At 38.1% G+C, this 24,399-nt stretch overlaps 2 protein-coding genes across 2 annotated transcripts; both read left to right on the top strand.

The window, feature by feature from the left end:
- Positions 1-1,328: 1,328 nt before the first annotated feature.
- id3 (inhibitor of DNA binding 3) lies at positions 1,329-3,027 on the top strand. The gene is made up of 3 exons (XM_056767974.1): positions 1,329-1,768; positions 1,878-1,956; positions 2,362-3,027. Exons 1-2 carry the CDS (start codon positions 1,478-1,480, stop codon positions 1,929-1,931), a joined length of 345 nt encoding a protein of 114 aa, XP_056623952.1. The 5' UTR covers positions 1,329-1,477; the 3' UTR covers positions 1,932-1,956; positions 2,362-3,027.
- A 2,849-nt stretch (positions 3,028-5,876) lies between these two features.
- e2f2 (E2F transcription factor 2) lies at positions 5,877-21,267 on the top strand. Its single transcript, XM_056767856.1, has 7 exons — positions 5,877-6,779; positions 14,551-14,653; positions 14,841-15,060; positions 15,550-15,713; positions 16,164-16,276; positions 18,801-18,981; positions 19,068-21,267. The coding sequence occupies exons 1-7, from the start codon at positions 6,513-6,515 to the stop codon at positions 19,337-19,339; spliced, it is 1,320 nt and encodes a 439-aa protein (XP_056623834.1). The 5' UTR covers positions 5,877-6,512; the 3' UTR covers positions 19,340-21,267.
- The last annotated feature ends 3,132 nt before the right edge of the window (positions 21,268-24,399 follow it).

The raw sequence follows: 24,399 nt of genomic DNA, 5'->3' as shown, positions 1-24,399 counted from the left end.
ACACTGAATAGCTCTGCACTGAATGTAAATCCAGGTGTGGGCAAATAAATTGTGCGGGCAAACCTAGTTCAATAGCGCGAGAGGTCGGGTGGGATCTACAGCGTGATTGACAGCTACACTGACCAATTCGAGCGGCTCCTCGGCCCAGACTACTCTCTCGCTAACGGGTGCGCGCTGGAGCGCGTGAATGGATGACGTCGGGAGCCCGGCGCCAGGCTGTCTGGGACTCGCGCGTTAGATCAACACAGCTGGAGCGGGACAGGACACACAGCTGGCCCGCCAGCGCATTCCTTCACAAAAACAGTACTGTGAGAAAAGAAGGGACACATCTTGATGTAAACTAAAAATGCACTGGGTTAAAACTAGAAAGAGAGTCAGCCTATGGTTAAGCTGTATCTTTTTTTTCTATTAAAAAGGCCCATGGGAGACAAGTATAGTTACGATCTATTTATAGATAACGAGTAACACTTTTAGAATGCATGAAAACCGCGCGCACTGTGGTTTCCAAAAGTTCCTGAGTTGGTTATTAATATTTCCATCATCGTGAGAGATGTTGGAAATACGAAATTTAACGAGATAAAGTTTGTTCGTTTAAAGGGACTCTTCTAAAACATGAGATCCGAGAACAAGTCTGCCAAAAAGAGCAATTTTAGATATAACTTTATATAGCCGTTTCACATGACGGTTAACTGTGTTGGTCTTAAAGCGTGTCCTGGAGATATTTAATCTCGTTGTATGTGTGCTGAAGTCTCTGAAGGGAATTAATTCTCGACGCCAGTGTGTCTGCTGGTCACGGGAGTTCCAGATTTATGTTTTTTTATCCATGCATCTCTGTCTGAGCAGATGCGCGCGGATTGATTATAAGCGGATGATTGCAATTTTCCTCGAATAATTTCCACAAATGTTGGGTCAGTTGAAGCCATGTGTGTCCACTGTTTTTATAACTCCGTGTTGGTGCAAAGCACAAGTTTATATGTTAGCCTAAGCAATGAACAGTTTCGAAGTATGATCATTTAAAGCTTTTAAAGTATTGTTTATATTTATTTTAATGCACAGGTCCATCTACGATAAGGTTCACTGACCCCAAATGTTCTCTCAAATTTGAAAAAAAAAATACAATGTCTCAATCTGACAGCGCTTCCTCATTCCACCAATGTTTGGATGAGTGACACTCCAACTATTCCAATAACGAGTACGCAATTTGCAGAAGGCGGAGTTTATTGTTTCACAGCACTCTAACGATTGGTTCAATGGCACATGAGGGTTTGTTTTGTTCCGAAGGGGGCGGAGCTACGCGGAGCGGCGCTTGAAAAGGAGTTGCGTGCCTGCCTATCCTGCCATCATTCAATGAGCAACATAAGCGAAAGGAGTTAAGCGTTGGATATCAACCAAACTGGAGATCTAGGAACCATTCTAAGGAGTTCGTAGGCAATTTTTCACAGCGGATTCTACCAGCAAGCCAGAGCAAACTGCCAGAATGAAGGCGATCAGTCCCGTTCGGTCTGTCAGAAGCTGTTATGAAGCAGTCTGTTGTATCTCCGAGCAGAGCCTCTCCATCACCCGTTGCAAGAGCCCAACCGAGGAGCTGTCCGACATGAATGACTGCTACTCTAAACTCAAAGAGCTGGTACCCAGCATCCCGCAAAACAAGTCAGTGAGCCAAATGGAGATTCTTCAACACGTTATAGACTACATCTTCGATTTACAGATAGCGCTGGAAAACGAGACGGACGCAAAAAATACACCGGACGTGTTCATGTCAATGAAGGTGAGGAAATCGCCACAGGTTTATAAATAGTGATATGCTTATAACATTTTTTTCAAAACGTATTAATATTTACAGTATCATTAACGTTGTATTTATTTTCGTTCTGTAGAACTCAGAGATGACCCGTAATTTCTCCAAAGAAGATGGAGCTATGTGCCATTAGGATCGATGAATGGCAGCGTTCAACGGTACACTTCTTTTTCTCTCATATTGTATTTTAAGGGGGAAACAGTTGTACTATGTTTGATTTTTATGCATTTTAGAGTAGTAAGGTTGTGTTTGTTTTATACAGTGTACATTATTCTAGCCAGTTATTAATGAATGTCCAAATCGTTAGGGTCTTGTTTTCGCTAAATGTTATGAAGGTCAAGGGGACGTGTTATCACAAAGTCTGTTCAGAGTCGTCTTGTCTTTTGGCCTTTGTGTCAATAAGCAAACAAGCTCGGATTCCCCTATCAGTTCCAGCAAATGAAAGTTTTCTAGTCGGCGCCAGACTGTCTGCAGACAGCCTGAATCCACACTGTGTGTGTTTGTGTGTGTGCGCACGTGATTGAACACTGAGTTAACTTTTCTCCCTCTCATCTATGCTGCAGGTGCGGGATAGAAACTTTTCTCCTCTACTTATGGAAGAAAAGAGAGTGAAGGGGTGAGCCGGGTGAAGGAGTGAGGCTCTATTCAGAGTGTGGGAAAGCAATCTGCATCCCTCTCGAGCGGTCTATTCTTTGGTCACTGGACACTTGAGCAAACCAAAGCCAAGGAGTTTGAAGATCACAAAAAGAAAAGCCTCCAGATTTTTTTCGTAATCATTCCTATTTTTGGGGCAACAATCAAGCATTGTGTATTTTGTACTGGCTACATTCCTGACTATTTGGACTAACTAATATCTCTTCACACTTCCTTCCTTCCCACCCGTTCTTGGAGAATACCCATCCCCTCCTTTTCCCCCTTTTTAAAACATTTCCAAATTTCAGCATGGCTGCAGTTTTCTCGGTGATTTTGTTTATCATCGGGATGGTGTACATATTGTGCTTGGGGGTGTGTGTTTTATGGGCTGGGGTGGGCCTTGGGCAGTGGGAATGCAGACGTGGATTAGAATTTGAACTCTATAATATAGAGTGGATTGTATATGTTTGTGGGGATTGTCTATTTCTACAGACTGTCAGATCAACGAGTTTCATAAACTCCTTTAAGAGTTTTTGCTTTGTACACTCACTCTTTTTACACAAGAAAATAAATCATTCATGAAAATGACAAGTGGTTAATTATTTATTTACTTGTATAATGTATCTTTATTGTTTAAATAACTGAAGGCATGCTGTTAGCTGTCTTTATAGCTACTGGTAGGCTATTTTGGATATAAACTGATCAAATATATAGCATTAAATAAAAAGTGATTCCCTCCACACACTTTTGTACATTGATAGAAAACGAAAATAAGTAGGTTTGTTGTGGCACGTCATTTTACTTTCAAAACATACAATGAATAAACCCAAATATGAGGTTGGAAAGACTGGAGAAAGTATGACTCACTAGTAGTGTGATAAAAATAAAGAAGTTTATCTGCCAAGATTTATCCCCAGATAGAGTCATCACGGACTTTTTGGGTGGTATTTGATCTGTAACTGCCCTACGCAACAATATGTACATGTGAGTCATTTGTATTTAAAAATAGTACCTACGACCTCTGAATGTCGGTGATCTTTCACTTTTTCTTTCAAAAAGATTTGAGTTCAGAGTTAAAGTGCCAATCGAATACAAACCAGAATCTCTATCTCTAGGATTCTTATCGTTTTATAAAGCGGTCCGTCTTTAAATTAAGAGCCTACTTTGCTCATTATGAACGAATTTGAATAGGAAAATATTCATATAACGTGTTTTGTAGCGTGTCAAAATATACCTTATAGCGACACCTAGTGTTTAAAGTAACACAGGACCTACAACTTTTCTGCTTGGCAAAAACATGATACATTGGCGCCACCGTGTGGATTGTATATGATTTAATCCTGTATATAAATTTTGTCCAAACATTTAGTAAGATTTTCCATTTTATCGAGTACATGTATGCCTCTCTAACACTCATAAAACCAATAAACTCGACCAATTGTAACGAAGGGTACTCTCATTTATGGATGCAGCTATTTGAAAACCTTAAGAAATAAATTTCACCTCTGTGTATGCTTATCAGAAAGCTTTTAAGGCTGATAAATGATTTTAAAAAATTGTCTCTTGAAAATCTGACAAGTCAACCCTTTTATCTCTTTACCAAGCACTGCTGAACATAACTTGTTCAAGCTGGTCCAAAACATTGTTTTTGCATGTAACATATATTATATAAATTATCTCAACAGGTAGTGGTCTAGCTTTAGTTGAGACCAGTAACTTTGTATTGACACCAAATGTATTATGGCTCCTGTATGACATATCGCTTGTTGCTCCCTAACTCTTTGTAAGTCGCTTTGGATAAAAGCGTCTGCTAAATGACTAAATGTAAATATAAATAACATGAATAAACGATAACTGCAATGTTTGTTTTTAGATTAGCCAACGCAATTAATATTATCCCCTATAACAATGTTTATTCGTGTTATTTTGTCCAATCCCTGTATCTCTCCAGGAGATGGCACACTAGAGAGCCCTACTTGAACCTCATTTGCAGGTTATCTAAAACTGCTGTGCTCTCCATATGCTGTAGATGAAAGTTATGGTAGCTACTGTATCAGATATTATACGAAAAAATAATAATTTCACAAAAATGTTTCCTTTCTAACAGAGTAAATATAATTTTATCCTATTACAGAATATGGATCCCTCTTAATATTGCACTAATCATAAGAGAACAAACTGACATATTTGTCAGCATATTTTGGGGCAAAAGTAAATGTGTATTTGTTTATGTGTGCTATATTTTACACATTTGTATGTACAGTAACAGTATAATAGATCTGCTTGTACTTAAAATACTACTTCATATGTAAAGTGAGACTGTCTTTAAACCGCAAGAACAGTATTGTTTCTGATATTTAGGAACAGAAATATAACCTAAAATACAGATATTTGGCCTTATGTGTACTTTATATAGGCCTATTGTGTACTGTGTATACATTTACTCGACCTTAGGTTGTTCCTAACCTGTACAAATTTCTTTCTTCTGCTAAACACTAAAGATATATTTGGAAGAATGTCAAAAAACAAACAGATCTAATCCCCCATTGACTCCCATAGTATTTTTTTCTCCCTACTATGGTAGTAAATGTGGGATGATATCTGTTTGGTTCAAAGCATTCTTTCAGATATCTTTCTCTGTGTTCGTCAGAACAAATACATTTGTACAGGTTTGGAAGAACCTGAGGGCGAGTAAATGATTACAGAATTTTCATTTTTGGTTGAACCATCCATTCAAAGTTCCGCGTAGTTCTTTCTACGTACGTTAATACATTTCTCCAGGAGATGGCACACTAGAGCGCTGAGCTTCACCTCAAAACAATAGACATCAGACTTCGGATCAGAGCCGGAGAGTTTTGATTCAACAAAAAAGTTTCATTTCTGTCGATTTTTACAGAAGGTAACTCGGTGTGTGTGTTGTTTTAAACACAGTTTGGATATGCTTGTATTTTCTTTAAAGAAAGCTGCTAGTTTATTTGTCTAGATGGACTGTCCCTTTAAAGAACACTATAAAGCCATTAGCGAATCACTGGCCAAATGGTTAGGTGGGAGACACAACCATCGTCAGAAACATGGTGGTTGGGGGTCACTCTTTGTACCATATTATAAGATCCCTTTCAAGTAAGGCTTCTTTCATGTTTCTTTATGTGGTTTTTAAGACTTCTGAGCTCTTGTTCGCCAGGCCACAATGGTGTCAGTAATCATTGATATAAATTACCGTTGGAAACAAAACCGACATTTATGATTACTATATACGTGACCAATCTCTAAATATGTCCTTTGTTTTATGTATGTATGTGTAACGCTAAATGCTTTGATTTGAAGATTTTAATGTCTGTTTTTTTCTATCTATTGATTGAACAATGTGTATTTTAAGATAAAAAAAATCGTTAATTTGGAAAAGGCTAAATATAAACATTAGGAACAAGCTAATATTGTAATCCTGGAAGAATATCGCACTTGTTCACAAAAGAGATCAAAGAAACGTGCGCTGTGTCTTTAAGAGGAAGAACGCCAGGCACCAACTGTTACATGTAAATATATTCAGAATCAGGCGTGCCAACAGCCAATCATAGAGCGATTTGAGCCGCGGGAGATCCAAATTTCGCGGGACGTAATTTGGCGCTAAAATAGCACCTCTCTGTTGAGCTGTTGTCAAAGCAAGCTATTCTTTAGGAGAGGGATTATAGACAGACGGGGACATTTCTCACCATCACCGGCTTTGCTCACGAACAACAATACGACTGTTTTCAAGCTTCTCCTTACCTTTGAAAGAGGTCGTTTTTAAAAGTTTGAGGACGGTGGATATTTATATAAGTTATTTTCTGTTTATCAAGCCAAAATCGCTTCTTTCGTGCCTCTACAACAAAGAATACTCGGAGAGATCATTCATCCCAAATCTAAACCTATTTCGTGCATTTCGGAATATTATTTTAAACGCATAATTTATCAAAGTATTTATTATACTATATAACACATTTGGGCAGTAGATTTGGTTCCTTAGTCCACCACAGGCGGCTTCACGTATTGAGGGGTTTCTTAAGATCCAGTTTTGCGTGGTTTCGTTCATTTTGCGTGAAAAATGATCCGGATACCAAGAGGGGTTTCTCCTGCTTCTGGAAGAGGCGCAGTCTCAGGACTCTCAGGTTCACAGAAGAAAACGCTTCCCGCAATGAGGACTGATTTTTTCAACACGGGATTTTCAAGCCCACCGATGAATTCGGTACCGACTGGGTACTTCACTCAAATCGGGAACACGACAGCTGCGGAGCAGAGACCCAACTGCCTGTATGCGACCCCCCACGGGCCTGAACCTAAGCCGGTGCGGACTTCCTCTGGTCGGCTACCGGTAAGCTTCTTTCTACCGCCACTCATACACGATTCAACCTTGTTATTAGTAAGCTATGAAGCTTTACACTTGTTGTAACATGTTAAGCAATATAATAACATGCAATATACTAACGCACAGTAACGGTCACAATGTAGAATCTATTAACACGAATGCTTCCCGATTGTGCTCATATAAGACATCTTTATTTGGATCATCTCTGTTATAACTCTAGTGTATCGGGTGTTTTTCATGGAGTAATTATTAAATGATTCAGGATTTGGAAACAATGTTAATTTCAGTTTGGCATTAGGACATGCAGGATCTATAAGGAAGGGGGATGTGAAGCTGATGGGGGAAGGGTGCTTTACACCCGGCTTCTGACCCGGACGTATTATACAATTCGAACCTATAAATGAAACATTTTACACGTTTGATATAAAACATGTTAATTCACATTCGATGTTGTCATGCATTTCATGAAACAATGTTTAAACGCATTAAACGCATCCCCAAACGTTGTTCCAATACTTGTTTATTTAAATGAATGAATGAAGTTCATGACTCTGACATCTTTAGATGTTGATCCTGAAGTTGACACCACTCCTCCTATTCCTGTGCTGTTGTACACCTGCTAATCCATTCAACCCCCGTACAAGCTCAACCAGTTGGTCAAGAAGGTTCCACCATATCCACTCCTGGAACCATGTCCATGTGATCATTTAAATGAACTCCTCTCACTGCTTCCAGCTGATAAACACAATGAATGATCACAGGCTCACGTTGCAGTATATGGGTTATGGCTGATAACAGACCGAGCGTCTGCACCATTTGATGCACGTGCCTCATAAAGTTTACAACAGAGGTCTCTTAAGGTTGGGTATGGCTGATCACAAAATGGTTTCTATGGCATATGTCTGAAATGATAAGATCATATTAGGACACACATACAGGTTTTAGCGTGGTTTTCCACTGCTCATACTATAGTGTTAAAATGAACTGGTGTACCTTTGTCTTTCTGAAAGCCCCTATTTTACCATTTTCAATGGTTCACACCGGTCTTCTAGAGTCATATCTCCTGGTGTGAGATGAATCTATCTCCCTTCCCTGAATGACACTTTCACTTTGACAGTACAGACACACCTGAAGATGATGTTTCGGTCATCTGACCCTTATGAACCGAAAGAAACCTCATAGTTGGCCTGAGGCTCTGGCCTGAGTTTTTTCACATGACCTTTGTCAAGGTGAAGAAACATCCCCTTACTTCTGACATCAACAGACATAATAATGACTTCAAACCAGTTTTCCTTACAAATCCTGTCTGCCCTTGGTGAGTCTAACAGATAGGCCTGCACAAAATGGATGCCCTTGGGTAAACCGGTGTTGCTGTGTTGGTCTGGTCAGAATGCTCTAAGCAATGTCGTGAAAAAAGTTTTGAAGTATATTTACAAGGAGTAAAAGAAGATACACTTTACCACAAATTCAATTTATGAATGAAAGCCCAAATTTGTATATTTATTATTACATAATGACCTGTCATTTCATATCTGTCTGTTAAAATCATGTAGTTATGTTCACTCATCAATCTTGAGCTTTAGCAAAAATCTTCGGGTCTTATATCCATGATCGGTAAACATCGAGACCATTAAAGGGATAGGCCACCCAAAAATGAATAAATTCCTTTGTTTGATTGAACACGTAGAGATATTTGGAATAATTTTTGCAACTAACAATTCTGGGGCACTATTAAACTAACATAGTAGAAATATTATAAAATTTCCTTTGTACTATATTTTTGTCAACCCCAGAAATCTAACCTGCTAACCTCTATTAAAGTCAGCCTTAATTTATCATGTAGTGGTAATAGCACCCAATCCGTGCCAGAGGTCTTCAAACAGGGCCCAGGGACCCCCAGGGGGCCTCCAGAATGTTCTAAGGGGTCCCTAGTAAGTGTTTGAGAAACAAATGACAGCAAAACTTGTTAAAGACAGCAAAAGATTTGTTGTCTAATATTACACTTACTATTTGTTTAACTGCTAAAATTCTTCTTTATACAGAAAACGGATATTTATTTTTGAAAGGGTCTTTTGTAAAAGGTAGGGGTGTTGTGACACTAGATTGAGTTCACAAGAACGAGACCAGCTATTATTAAATCAACTTTATGGAACAAACTTCTATTTTAATGAATAATATTATGCAGTAATAAACTATATGTAAATAAAGCAAAATTTTGCTTGACTGAACCCTCTTAGCCTTCAGAGAAACAGTTAAAACGACATAAACACATCATGTCCAATGCTTACATGCACATATGTAAGAGACAGATGATCCATTTTTGAAGAGGTGTGCCTGTGAATGTATTTATAATAATGTAATGTGAATTTGCGATTTCTATACTTTACTTGTAGTACAGTCAGCTGCTCCTCAACCACGCGCTCCCAAAGTGCTGCTGGGAACACAAACCGGCCGCAAAAACTAGTGCTTATGTGCGAGGTGCTGCAGGTGCGAGAGACGCACACGAACGCTGAAACCAGTCCGTCTAGCTTGTTTACATAGAAAAATGGTGTGAAAGTCACAATGTCTATGAATGGTTGGGCCAGTCACTGTAGCTAACCGCACGCACATACTTTGTGCAGTTATTAGCGTGTTCTGTACAGTGTTGAAAACGGGGCCCACCTCAACAAAATGTGCACTCACACAAATGCTCTCAAATATATTTTGAGGTCGCACAGGTTTGATTTAAGGAGCATATATATAGCCCAGCCCTCCATCATGCCAATTGCGTGAGGATATTGTCGGATCCTTGGCATAAAAAGTTTGAAAGCCCCTGGTATATACTATAGAGCTATACTATAAGAATTGGAAAGCTCATAGGTTCCCTGGTTCACTCTTATCTTTACATGACTAAGATCAAGTGATCACTGGTCTGTGTACGTTACATCGAAGAACGCATGAACAGCTGTCTTTCCCTAAGACCCTGTTGAATCCCACCCATCCCCCACACCACCCCCAATATTCATCAGGTCAGTTTACCTCATTTCATTCTCCTAATTGACCTGCCTCACCCTCTGGGACCTCCAGTAACCAGGTGCTGCATCACCAAGGTGGGTGATGGGTCTCCGAGTTAAAAAGCCTCAAGCTGTTTAACTCGGTGTTATTCGAATAACTCTGCCGCTCCGTCTGGCCATTTTTTGCATTTCAATGTGTCCTCTTGTCACCCGGACTTCCCCCTTCATCACCTTCACCTGTGTCTTTCTTTCACTTTGACACCACGGACAGCGTCATCATACAAGCAGAATGACCTTTCTCACTGTGTGCGGAGCTAGTGTGTTTTTTACATTTGGGAGTGTCACAGGTGTGGAGTTTGGAGGTCATTCTTCTCACACCAGTCTCTGTCGGCGTCAAGGAACCTGTTCTTGCGTGATGGTCTATCTGAAGGTTGCTCGAGTAAAAGTTTAGCTACGAAGTTTGACAGAAGGGGGGATGGGTGTTTCACATGGAGTACACTTTAAAGATCAAACCTCATCCTGGTAACGCATGAATATCTGAAGAGCTACAAAATGGAGTTAAGCATGTTGGGGTTTCATAGATACCTTCATTTGGCTCACAAAGTCTCACATTCTTTCTAGACTCTGCCAGAAATGTCTGATGGGAAAATTTAAACACATCTGAATAGTTTAAGTTATATAATTGTATTATTCGTAGTTAGGGTTGATTTTGTATTTATTGTGGGTTAAAATGTGATATCACACAATGGTACAACCCATTAAACGTGTTCCTGCTCGCGTCTTTTATTAAATACAATGACCTGGGGGGAAATAAGGACTTTATCACGTTGTGTGTCTGTTGAAATAACTGGTAGATAAACTTTCTGCCTGATGCGCTGCCTTCTGCTGAATATTTCAAATGGTTTCATCATGATCTTTAATGCAATCTCACTATCCTTGAGGCTTGTCTGACTTTAACTATGTCTTCTTATTTTCACTTAAATATTGCATCACGGGTCAATTGGACTGTTGTTTAGCAGTTGGGGTGTGGTGCGCAGATATTCCTTTAATAGATTTTCTTCAGTAGTTAAATATGAGAGATCAATGCGTTTGCTTCCCTGATTCGTTAAGGTCTGGTCAAATGAGCCATTATGCTACCTGAAGGCGACAATGACCAGCCTCACAATGACCGTGTAAACAACAGGCTTGTTTGACAGCTCTGTGTACACGGATCGACTCGGCGACATTACAGCAATGCGAGAGAGAATCGAGAACCTTATGCTTTTAAATGGTGCTCTCAGTACTGCGATGTCATCCGTCCATCGTTCTGTGTGGTGCCAGATGAAATCAAACTATCTGAATTACATGGATTACCTCATATATCCACACAAAGACGTCCTTGCTTTTCCTCCCCATCATGTATATTTTGTACTGACTAGTGACCAAATGTCATCAACAACCAACTTATGTTTGCCAATACAACTATTACATTTGTGTGTTCATGCCCAGCGTGGTCATGTGACATGCCTTTTCGCTAGTGTAGTGTAAACGCAGATTTTTCTTCGAAAACGCATCTGGAAACCACTCCTGTGCATTATGCTAGTTATATTTGCATATCTTTAAGAATCACCGTAGTCACTTGTTTATGTAATTCTGCAATATAATACCAGTTCATATACATCAGGAAGCAACCTGGCAGTAGTGTCCTTAGTTTAGGTTTATTAAGGTAAAGCTGCAGTTCAGTGCTTTGAATGCGAATGATTCAGCTTTCACTCCATGTGCCATGAGCCAGCATTTCTGACTTCTTATTTCCCATTGATACAGGAAACAGGCAGAACCAACCACAAGCTTTCACACACACGAGGTGTTATTCTGAGAAACAGAACCACACAAAGCCCTGCCTCTTCCCACACCCAGATGGGTGTGTGTTCATCACACGATTAACTGAAGAAATCCCTATACTTTAAAAAGCTGCCTTTTTTTTGGAGAAGTGAAGTATAGTTTTATGTATATACAGCATGTGTATGTTTTATATATGCACAAAACAAGTAAGAAAGCTGAAACATTGTGCTGCTTTTCTCCCCCAACCACCTGCTCACCAGTTCCAGATGTCAGTGACAGGTGTAGATGTCGCTCAGGTCTGGACAATGCAAGCATTTTCCAGACACACAAGCAGAATGACATTTGCTTCAGCTCAGTATTTGTTACAGAGGCCATCTATGATGTCACTTATATGAGTTTGTGATAATTGTAGTGTATTTATTTAAAAAGAGAAAACTTCAAATCTGTGGCAGTCATACCAACTTAATGGCTTGGAATCGGAGCTGTTGCTCAATGGTCAGAGCTCCAGACACATAGAAGCTGTTGGCTTATGAAGACCTGGGTTTGAGACCGACCCGGGTCGTGTCCCAATCCTGCACCCTGTCTCTTACCCTCATGCTCATTTCTGTCTCCACTGTCCTATATACAATATAAATAAATAAAAAGCCCAAATTTTTTTATAAAAAAAACGTAACGGATTGGATAAAATATGGATCTTAAATGTCTGAAGTGACTTTACAGAGTCATGCTTGTAACTGCATGCAGTCATCTGGAATGGGAATTAATCGAACTATATAAAAATAATGTTTTATTGAAGTCTAAATTTACCAGTCAGTAGTCTAATTTTGTGCACGAACAAAATGGGGCTGAAAACGTGCATAGGGCACTTTCCACGCAAAGTTTGTGATCTATTAAAACGCAAACTTGACGGGGGAATGTACGCACCTGTAAGTAAACTCTGACCCATGCTTACACACATTCTGGAGACAAGGGTTGACACAAATGAGTTAGTGAACTCGAGTTAGATTGCAGAAAGACTAATAAAAGCGATTATATGCATTAATGCCTCACACACATTTAAGTTCACCTCATATCAGTTAAAGATCAACATTATCACAAAGATTAAATCTGCAGATTTATTTTCGCTTATGTTGAGTGATTATTGTTTCATTCACCTTCTTGTAAAATCCAACTCAAATCTTAAATAAAAATTCAATCTAAATATTTAATCAGCGCTATCTCACCGTCACACTATGAGCGCATGAGGAGGATATGATCCGACTGCATGGAATACAGGACAGCATCAAATACCATAACTGCAGCCAAAGTGTTAATAAATAACAAAATATATTTTCCTTAAATACTGTGCATAATCATCAAATGTCAAAGTCTGGAAAACAGCCATTAAGCTCTCACATAATAATTTCTCTTTAACTCTTTCACCGCCATTGACGAGTTACCTCGTCATTTAGAAAAAAACTCTTCCCCGCCAAAGACGAGTTATGACGGCAATCAGTGTTTGTACTGTCGTACAGCAGGTGGCGCTATTACACACCACTTGGAAAAAGTACAGAATCCCAGAACCTAGAACGTATATGTTTTAGCGGTTTTTAATCAGTGTTCTGAGTGTAATCTGGGCGGAATCTTTGACAAAAAACATTAATTATCTCAGCTGTTTAATCAAAATGATGCATTTTTGAAGAAACCTATCCACATCTACAGAGTGATAAAAAAACGAACATATGAAGATAGAAGAATACGGTTTCTTTTGTTTAAAAGCTGAGACTCTGTTCTTTCATTTGACATATTGTTTGTCCATATATTCTTTACAAAAAATTTACTCCGAGCCATTAAAGTTGGGTGAAAATGTTAAAAACGCTGGCGTAGGCTTGCAACTTTTTTTAAAGAGGCTTTCGGCGAATGAGTTAAAGGTAAAGTTTCTTCTCAAAATCAAAATTGTGTCATTTTTTTACTCACCCTCATGATGTTTTAAGACCTCCCGGCGTCTTCGGATCACAATAAAAAATATTTTAGGTGACATTCGAGAGATTTCCATCGATTCAAAAAAACTCTAAATTCAATTGAGCCACTACGAGCGGTAAAATCTCTGGAATTTTTGACCTGGAAATCTCTCAATTTTTGGCTTTCGGGAGCATATACACTTTTAGTAAGGATCCTACACACAATTTTATAAAGATTTAAACTGCTTTTTTATACCTTTATAGTTTACCTGCATCATGTTCTAAATAGGGACATCATTAAGAAGGCGTTTTTTTACAGTTCAGAAAATGCTAGTCTGACAACTTAAGGGATTCCAAATATAAACAATTGAGATCAGACAGGCTTCCATAGAACATGAGCTTTCGATGTCAGTTGGCCAATTAAACCAGTTTTTGTGGAGTTCTTTGCCAAAACCAACCAGGTTGCCAAAACCAAAATCTGCCCACTGTGGAATGCAGAAAATTTTAGAAATGTGTAAACATTTAGATCATTTAGATCACAAATTTTAAGAAAAAAGTATTGTTCTTATAGAGCAAGTTCCATGTGTTTGCTCTGTTGTACTTTTTGAAAAAGCATATCTTATTTCAAATGTTCAAACTAAATGTGTGCACGCATTTGTAACTATGTATTATTGTATGAATAGGATTAGGAATTGGTGAGGTGAGGTGACCTGTGAAGAAAGACTATGAACATCTCACTCTGCATGAAAAAAGCTTTCTGTTTTGTTCAGAGTACGCTTGAGATATTTGGGTACTTGGGGAAGCAAAGAATGTTAATAACTCAGAAAAGGAGATGAACTTGTTCATTGAAACGGTTCGTTAAAAAGCTGCTTTGTTGTATTCACAGGCAGTTTAAGGCAAACATTTCTTATGCCAAATCACATAAACATTTTTTTAAAGGTTGCATTAAGCATTTCAAAGAAGTTGTGCTACTGGTACATAAACATCTATCTGAACATTGGCTTCCTGTCTTGTTTTCCTCAGGCCAAACGGAGACTAGATTTGGAAGAGCCGCTCTATCTCCCAGAATTCCGCACACCAAAAGGGAAAGGACACTCGGCATCTACGAGAGTACAGAGTCCGAAAAGTGAGTAAAACAACAAAGCCCACTCTACGTTTTTTATGTTATCTTGTATAACTACCCTTTAATGGGTTGAAAGCAAACACACCTGTTCCAAACACCTGTCCAAGCATTTCTTACTCCTCGGATTAGAGGTGCAGGCGTGAATACTCAAACTGTGATCAAAGAAATAGCCTTTTGCATCTCTTTACAGCCCCCAAGTCTCCAGGCGAGCGCACTCGTTATGACACGTCGCTCGGGCTGCTTACTAAGAAGTTTGTTGGTTTATTGAGTGAAGCGGCAGACGGGGTTCTGGATTTGAACTGGGCCACAGAGGTTCTGGAGGTTCAGAAGAGACGCATCTACGACATTACAAATGTTCTGGAGGGGGTGCAGCTCATTCGCAAGAAGTCCAAAAACAACATCCAGTGGCTGTAAGTGTGTTTAAGAAACCAGAGTTTGTTCTCGGCTTAATGCTTAGTTATAATGAGATTTGGAAGGTGAACTCGAAGATGCTGTTTTTATAACCTTCTGTGTCAATGGATAACACATTTTCATGACTCATCTTGCACCGCTTACAATTTTTTCCATTTAAATGGTCTCTGTACTGAGCATGTTTCTTTAGTGGGAAAAGCAAGGAATCCTTAAATGTGTCCCCTCCAGTGGCGATCGGTGACTCCGCTTCAGGGGAAGCAGGAATTCAAAATACGTGTTCAGCGCTTCACGTGAACCTATGAGCCTCACGCATTTTTAAAAAGCCGAGCTATTCATTACTGCTTCCCCTGAAGAGGAGTCACGGATCGCCACTGGTCCCCTCCATAAGCAGTTTTATTCGGTCTTTAATTCGTACATTCTCATATTTTAGCATTGTGTGCAATTTGTCTCATTTCGAACGTTCAGTCTGTGATCTGTTTGGGTTCTAGGGTCAGTGGTGTGTTCGAAGGCTCAACCAGCAATTCAGAAAAGACCAGCGCTCTCAGGAAAGAGCTTTATGAGCTAGACAGGCAGGAGAAAGTTCTGGAAGATCTCATTCAGTCCAGCTCGACACGGCTACGAGAACTGACAGAGAACAAAGACAACCAAAGATATCCTTTCAGTCTGTGTTTAATCTCTGTGCTCTGTATCTTCATATAGATAATCCATTGCTCAGACATGTTCAAACATTCACATGGTTATGTAGACATATGGATAAATGACAAATACACTGTACATGTGTGCTATGGTGTGACTAGACATCTGCCCGATTAACCGAAAATATATGTCACTTGATTTACGCAGAACTTGTGAGTGAAGCATGAAAAAATGTGTGTGACATAGCAAAACATTAGAAAACAAACTTTTAATATATTGTATATTATTCTTATTTATAATATAAAATAGCTAAAGAGTGATTTGCATTCATTATTTTTTCTAGATTTTTACTCAATAGGACACACATACGGTATATTTTGTCAACTACCCACATCTACTAGTCAATTTGTTTTTCAGTGCATAGATAAGTCATTTTAAGTGTTGTATCCTTAACTCAAGCTCACATTAGGATATGTGACCTACCAAGACATTCGTACTATAGCCAGCTTGAAAGAGCAAACTGTGATCGCTGTGAAAGCACCATCTGAGACCAAACTGGAAGTGCCGGAAGCATCTGAGGTCAGTATTAGTCTTAAGGCCGTTCCACATTGCAGATAAATGCATCATTAGCTGCTATTTCACTCCGGTAAGCCAAGTGGCGCTGTTGGATTATGCGGTCGCTGTTGTTTGAGTTGAAGAATATGCTGATGTGTTCCTGGTAAAGGCAGCAAAAGTGTGCTTATAAATTTTTATTTGATGCTGGGAAGAGAGCAAGGAAAAGACGGAAGGACAGGAATTAAAACTTGAAATGGCATATCCTCTGTCTCTTTAGCATCATTTCAAAGCGCTGTCAGTTAATGATGACTGTACACATTGCACATTGAAAATATATTTAGTTCAATAAATACTTAAGGCAGATGTCATAATCCCATCTACAATAAATTACGTAAAAAAAATGCTTAAAAGTGGTCAGTAAGGTATTTAAGGTAGGTCAAATATGTGTTATACATAAATATTAACAATATTAATAAAGTCACTAAATGAATATTAACTATACCTTCTGAGATAGGTCTACATTTACAATTATATAATGCTTAATTATCATATTTATGCGTGTTTGAATATGATCTAAAGATGTGATGATGTGCAAGGGCATGAGAATTTATACGCCCGTCAGGTTAAGTCGATAATACACTTCTGCAAAGGGAAGACCTGGGTATCCTCGCTCATGTCTCCTTTCAGAGAATTGAGATGTCCTTAAAGATCGCTGAGCTTGATCGGTTTCAGGGTCATAGGATGGAGGAGCAAGGAATTGAGGAGGCATATTGAGAAGCACCCAATGAGTATGCAATACCAAGAGGCGAAACCCAATAGAATGTTCCATTGCAACACTCTCGCCCAGTAGCAGCCCTGCTTTCCCCCATTTTGGGGTGAGAGTGACTCGGCAGTCCAAAAGGTTTTTGCTGTCGCAATAGCAATATCAGCTGCTTTTTAAACAAAAAACATAAAAGCTGAAATCCAACCTGAATGATGACAATACTCAATGACAAAACCTTTGCTCTCTAGAAACCATATGAGCTGTCGAGTATTAGCATCAACACTTTATTAATACCAACAAATTAAGGAAATGCTTCAGAAAAATTTGCAGTATAACGATTAAATCATGTAACATTTTTAGGTAACAAATTGTTAATATTACATTATTTTATATTACTAATATTTATGTTTATAATATAATTAAAACAGGATTAGAGACTAGTGTAAAATAGATTTATTTTCATTGGTTTTTTACATTTTTGTCATCACACCATTGGACAAATTTGCATATTAAATATTAATTGGAATATATTAATTGGTAAGATGCTAATTTTAGCCTGCTAGCACTGAGATCATGATCCCATACAAATCGCTGTCCAAAGCCACGCTTCCTCCAAAACACATGAACGCGCACAAACCAAAAGCTCTAGGATAAATTCCAATTAAATCATGTCTCATTCACCGGTGAGAACATGTGACAGAACAAAGCAAACAACTTTACTACGATAGCGAAAACCGCTAACGTAAACAACAGCTTTAAAACAGGATTAGATGCAGCAAAGTTCCCATTAGATGCTGGGTAACAGTGTAATACATAAAGGTCCACAAACTACATACAGCAACATAATCAAAACCCATCTAAATCGAATCATAACATGTACCTTACATATTTTTTTTGCAAAAAACAATATAAACCATTACAAAAATTCTAATGGTTACCATTATGAACCATTAGCTTTTTTCCATTAAAACGATATTAAAATTCCTTTTCTAGTCTATTTTTGATATTATTCCAATAGGATTTGCCATTATAACCATTAGTCCGTCAGGTTGTTGTTGTTTTTTCATCATGGTTCTATAAGATCTTTATGTTTGTAGTGTGTTCCAGTATAAAAACGTACAATATTTATTTCAGACCTAGTGGAGAAATAGGAACTTATAATAGTAAAAGTAAATGTGTAAAGATGCATAAAATGTCAATACTCAATAAAGTATGCTAAATGGTTGGATTCCATAATTGATAATATATATCATATATAAGATAATACCACTTTTACTGTTAGTGTCATAAAATGTACTGATGACTTAATTTGAGATTTTTTTTATTGCACTATTCTGCACGTCTGCAATTGTCCTTCTGGCATTTTCGCCCCAAAATGCCGGCTTCGCTGTCGAAATCTCTTTGACACCGCTAAAGACGCAACAAGAGGTATAGAGACTGATGTAAAACTTTGTATAATCAATATACAAATAAACATGATAAAATTTCTACAGATATTGATCGTCTGGCATTAGCAGGCTTTTTGCGCGTTATTGCAGCGAACATTAATGCCAAATATTCACGGGCAATGTGCAGAAAATTCTTCTGCCAAATAAATCTTTTTGCTAAAGTGACAAAGTTCAAGCGAAACGAACACACAGTTTGGTTTAATCATTTGTAAATATGTCATGCCTTATTAAAAATCTATATTTGTTTTCATTTGTCTAATTAAGTAAATTTTTTGAACATGAATATTTCTGCTGCAAGAAAGTCTGTCTTGTCTTACATTTTACTTTTAATCATTAGGGTTCGCTGCAGATATACTTGAAGAGCAAAAATGGCCCGATCGAGGTGTTCCTGTGTCCGGAGGAATGTTTAGAGGACAGTAGTCCGATCAAAAATTCCACACCTAGAAAAGATTACCCACAACCCTCCAGCACCACCACACCCTCTCTCCTCCCACCTGTTAAACCAGATCCAGTAGAGGGTGAGATATCAGTTAAAGTATTTTTCTTTTAAGCACAGAAGCAAAAAAATCGAACTAATGACAATGACTTTCATTTTCTTTCACAGGTTTGGTGTCAAAAACTCAGCCCTCATTGTCAAACACCAGTGATAGCGTGTCCCTTCTAGATGTGGAAGGGATTCTGGATCTGCCTCCAAGCCTTCTGCAGATCACAGAAGACCAGCTGCCTTGTACAGCCTTCATATCCGACCCCTCTGGCCCTTTTGTTAGTTTTTCCCCTCAGCTCACTCATGAGGACTACCTCTGGGGTCTGGAGGATGGAGAAGGTGTATCTGACTTCTTTGACACATACGATCTCGGAGATCTGCTCAAATCATAAATCATCAATGCTTGAAGTCCTGGTCCTGTTTTACTAAATAATAACTAATAGGATGAAAAATTTAATTGTAATCAGTTTGTGTGGACACAGATTCCTTTTGCAACACTTTTACATTATGACACAGATTTAAGTCTTTAGGATAAAGTGCACTACCGAATTGGCTTAACTGGGTCTGTTCTGGATGATAAAATTGGCCTCAAAATATTTTTTCTTTCATAAAACCTATCATCGCCCCCTATAGGGGTTTAATTACAGTATGAAGCCATTTCTTATTCCATCAGCCATAAAATTTTAATTTATTTTTGCCTACATAGTTTAGCTATAGATATTTTTGACAACATAAAACATATTTGTCATGTAATTTTTGTCAAGTGTTTTCCTACGGGCAATATTGTTGGTCTTTATAACTTCAATTAATGACCAAAATGTTGGTAATGCCTTAGGTAATTAGTAATTGCCTTGTATCTAGGTATGAGCTAGAACATACAATTGTATCTTATTTTAGTAATTATTGAATGAGATGTATGAAACTCAGGTAATTTTTGAAGCTTTTTGTAGAGCTTTCATAATTGTGTTATTGTTGAACATTGCCAGTAGAGGGCTGTGTGACCATTTGAAGTTGCACAAAAATGCAGTTGAGCCATGAAACATCTTTAACATGTTAATCTATATTAATTTATACCGTCATAACCATAACAAATTTAGAACTACACTTCTAAAAAGCAGTCATTCAGAATTAGTCTCATCTGGATAAAATCAACATTCAGATTTTAAGAAATGCTGCTACTTTGTTCGTTCTACCTGTATCTTTTGGTTTAAACCACAGTGAGGTTGTGATCTTTCCTGTGGCACTAAACAATGCTTTTGTTTTGCCATTAAACGCAGGGAAAAGCTAGCTTTTCATCATTGACATTGTCTGTTCACCAGCAGCCTCAGGGAATCTTCAGATCTGGCAGCTAAATTTTACATTTCTATATGCATTAGTGAAACTGATGGAATCATGTTTTCTGAGGTCTTAAGTTTTTCTTGTGAAATGGTAATGGTATCTCAGGGTTCACTGCTTCACTTCTTGGAGCAGTTTTGGGATGTTTAATGGGATCTGACAGAAACCTTTAACACTGTTTGAACACTGAACTGCTGGGTATACAAAGTGAACATTTTTCTAGTGGTTTCTTTTGGAGTTGGGATTCTTGCCCCACCTGTGTGGTAGGTTTTATAGCGGCCTGGACAAACCAGAATTTAACTGTTTACATCTGGAGTGCGTAAAAATGTAGTTATAAACTACAGACTTTGAAAACACCCATCTTTTATGCAGTTTAGTAAGGAGTGTGGCTTGAACTAAGTTGATGTTTAAAACTACACTCCCACATCCAGCTGTAGTGTGTGTTCTCGAGGACAAAACATGTATATATACCAGCATTCTTGAGCTTTGATCTGCAGACTTTCTAACTTCTAGATAAACATACTGTTTCGTCTGTTCTCTGGAGTTCTGGTCATATGGATTCAGCATTTGTTAAGGTGCCGTTTACACAGTTATAATCAGATTTGATATTTGTTTCGTTCACTTGCAGATGCCTTCTGAGGTGTGTGCAAAATGTTTTACCTGGGATTAATTTCATACAACTGTCCTATATGCGAACATATGTCCTGTCCTACCAAACTTGAAAAATGTGTGTATGTATATGCATGAGTGTGCTGAGGGATGTTTAGAGTTGAAAGTTTTTTTATTTGATTGTAGTGTTTAGTGATTGTCTGGGATTGTTTCAATTTCTAAATAAGCATTATGTTATTAAAATTGTACAGAATGGTTTTGTATTTATAGGTTTTGTATTTGAAGGAATTTGGTAATTGTCTCAGTATGTGTCATTTTTCTAAGACCGTCTGTTTAACAGGCAGCACTTAACATTTGATATTGTGGTGTTTCAATAAATAAAGCCGTGGTGTTAAGCTGTCTAAGTCTTTTGTGTGCTCTAAACATGTTTTGCTAGTCACTCGTTGGTTCTGTTGCATAAATGTCAATTTTTCTATTTAAGTAAAGACATACTAACCACGTAGGAATAACAAATATCGGCACAAAATGAGTTTGTTTTTAACATATTTAATTATTCACTTCTGCTTAAGCACACATATGTGTGATAGTTCACCCAAAAATGACAATTCTGCCACCATTTATTCACCCTCTTGTCATTTTAGACCGTTGACTTTCTTTCTCCACACAAATGAAGATATTTGAAGAAAGTCGGTTACTGAACAACTGCCCCCCATTTACTTCTATGGTACGGACTCAAAACCAATTCAAGTAAATGAGGCCAGTTAACAACATTCTTCAAAATATCGTCTTTTGTGTTTTGCAGAAGAAAAAAAGTCTTACAGGTTTGGAGTGGGTGAGTAAATGAATTTTGGGGTAAACTATCACTTTAATGTTAGCACTGACAATGAAAAGTCAGTTATATTCAGGCAGGTTCAGACCTGCACTCTGCTTTTCATATTCACTAGCTGCATCGTAGACCACACACAGCTTTATATTATCTTGAGTTTTGTGATCTCTAATCCTTACGGATGCGTTTAAGGCCTGCGCTTGTATTTAACACAGAGTAATGCTTTATTGGTCAACTTCTTTTCTCATTGCGGTATTACCACCGTACATTATTTCACATTTGGCTCCATTATATACTTTGAATGTTGTGGTTAAAGGTATGAGGAAGGATATGGGTTTATCTTGTTTATTAAGTGAAGTGCTTTTCAAAACTATTTGTATTAAACATTGGCTCAAAGGGATACTTCACCCAAGTATCCTTTAAGGTTGTAAAGTCATAAACCACCTTTATGCAAATGAAACAAAAACAAGCTTGCTTAACAAATAAGTTTGCACACACATTACATACAGGAGAGCTTCCACTGGAGGAATTTGAATTGCCCCAGACAGATTGTCACACCCTCCCAGATAACACTTATAAACTATAAAGACTATAAAGTAAAACAGTTTATATCCATCAGTCTTTGTACAGTTTTCCAAACCAGATCAAGCCATAGACATTGTGAAATTGGCTTGAAATGAGAACATATGCCTTATTTTATAAAAATGATTATGCTGTAGGCACAGCGATTATCTTTAAGGAAGCTTTCATCTCATTCCTTTCATCTTTGCATTGGTCTCTCTCTTTTCAGTGTTTTACCGTAAATGTTTGTCCCTGGACTGACATAACAAATCACATTTTTTCTCCTGTTCTTGAGTTAACAGATCTTGGCAGCGTGGATAGGAGGGGCTGGCTGCTGGGAATCCGTTTGGTCGGTGCTGTAACCTTTCCTGGAACACGCCTCAATACTTTTTTTGTGGTCACAGACTCCGGCCCATTTAAGACCTCATTGGATTCTCTGTCTTACAGAACCCACCCCCAGCCACGATATTGGTTGATTTTGAAGATGAGAAAGAATAAAGACAGCCGTAGGTTACAACAAGATTTGGACATAAGGGAAAGATAGAATGAGAAAAATAGAGGCACAAATGAAAAGTTTGTTTGAAACGGTTGTTGGCTCCAAACACTTCCCCTCTCTCTTTTTCACCCACTTTCCTGCTCTGACCCCATTCCTCCTCCCCCAGAATGGTGACGTTCACCCAGTTAAACTCAACATTTCAGATCAGACCCTTTCACATACACACACACTCACACACAAAACAGCTACACAAAGAGGGGCCACAGCCAGGGGGAGAAAGAAAGTATTGTTTGGCCACAAAACCCTCATTACATCAACAATATCTCATGAAGCCAGAAAAGAAAATGAAGAGAATACTGTGTTTATGTTGGAATGCATTGTCTGTGGTCTGGATGTGGTGTATCTTGCAGAGATTAAGGTCACCAAACCAATCCATACCTTTTTATTATCATGTACAGTTATTTTACACGGCTGCACGTTTTTTGGTCATGAACAGCACGGGACAGCACAAAGATGAAACAACGTTTCAAACAGATTGCAGAAACCTTTCTGATGCCTCCAATATGAATGTCTCCATCTCAAGGGAGTTTAAAATTTCCAGTGATCTCCATCATTTTGAGGAACACAATGCAAATGAATGAAAGGTAACTACTTCTAGACGGTGAAACTCCACTGTATAGTGGGATAAACTCTGGCACCTGTCCAGCACATGACATCAGATGTAACAGTATACTGCTTTATTAAAGGCTAAGGTTAGGGAAGCATGTCTTCAAAGGTGTATGAGGAGTATGACTTCACAACACCTGCAGTGGTACTGGGAAAAAAGTTCTCAATACTTTTCTAATCAAAATTGTTGTGATGTTTAGAAAGCAATAAAACATCATATCAATGACAACTTCATATCAAGCACTGTATTGTTGTGTTGTCCGGCCTTTACAAAGCAGATGTGGCGCAACACAGTAGCACTATTCAATTTTCTATTGAAACTTTTCTTTTCAAATCCAAAGGATTGGAGAAAGGCACCAGTTGTTCTAGATTTTTTTTCCGGGGTGGGTTTCATTTCAACTCTAGATGAATTAGATGCATGTTCATTCACGTATACCGTAGCACAGTACTAAAGAAATAGCTTACTGCTGCTGACACCTGAATAAAGAGGCAATGTGGCCAAATCTTTTCCATTGGTACTATCATGTTCCATTGCTCCATTTAACCATCCTTGTATGGAGCTCACTTTATAAGAAGTCATAGCCATTTTTTAACCGAAAAGAAATTCAGGAAACGTAAACTTACAACAAATAAACAATAAAACAATGAAAGACGTCTACAGACAGGAAATATTCAATAAAAACTTTTATTTTCATATTTGTAACGTGAAGAAGAAAAGGACACACTTAAATAAACTGACTTATTTAAATAATTCAACTTGAACATTTTTTTAAAATAATATCAACTTTAAAATAAGGTCAAATTAAATGAAAGTGTAGTTTAAAAAGGCTTAAACTAAAAGTAATCACACAAAGATTATTCCACACTAAATTAACAAATACATTTGTTTCATCACCCTCACATCCACAAAATAAATCCTAAAACTTCCAGGGTTCACTTTTTCTAAGGGCGCCTTTTGG

The sequence above is a fragment of the Triplophysa dalaica genome, chromosome 15, assembly GCF_015846415.1.
Source record: "Triplophysa dalaica isolate WHDGS20190420 chromosome 15, ASM1584641v1, whole genome shotgun sequence".
NCBI lineage: Eukaryota > Metazoa > Chordata > Actinopteri > Cypriniformes > Nemacheilidae > Triplophysa > Triplophysa dalaica.
The sequence above is the reverse complement of the archived record's forward strand: the minus strand, read 5'-3'. Positions and strand labels throughout refer to the sequence as shown.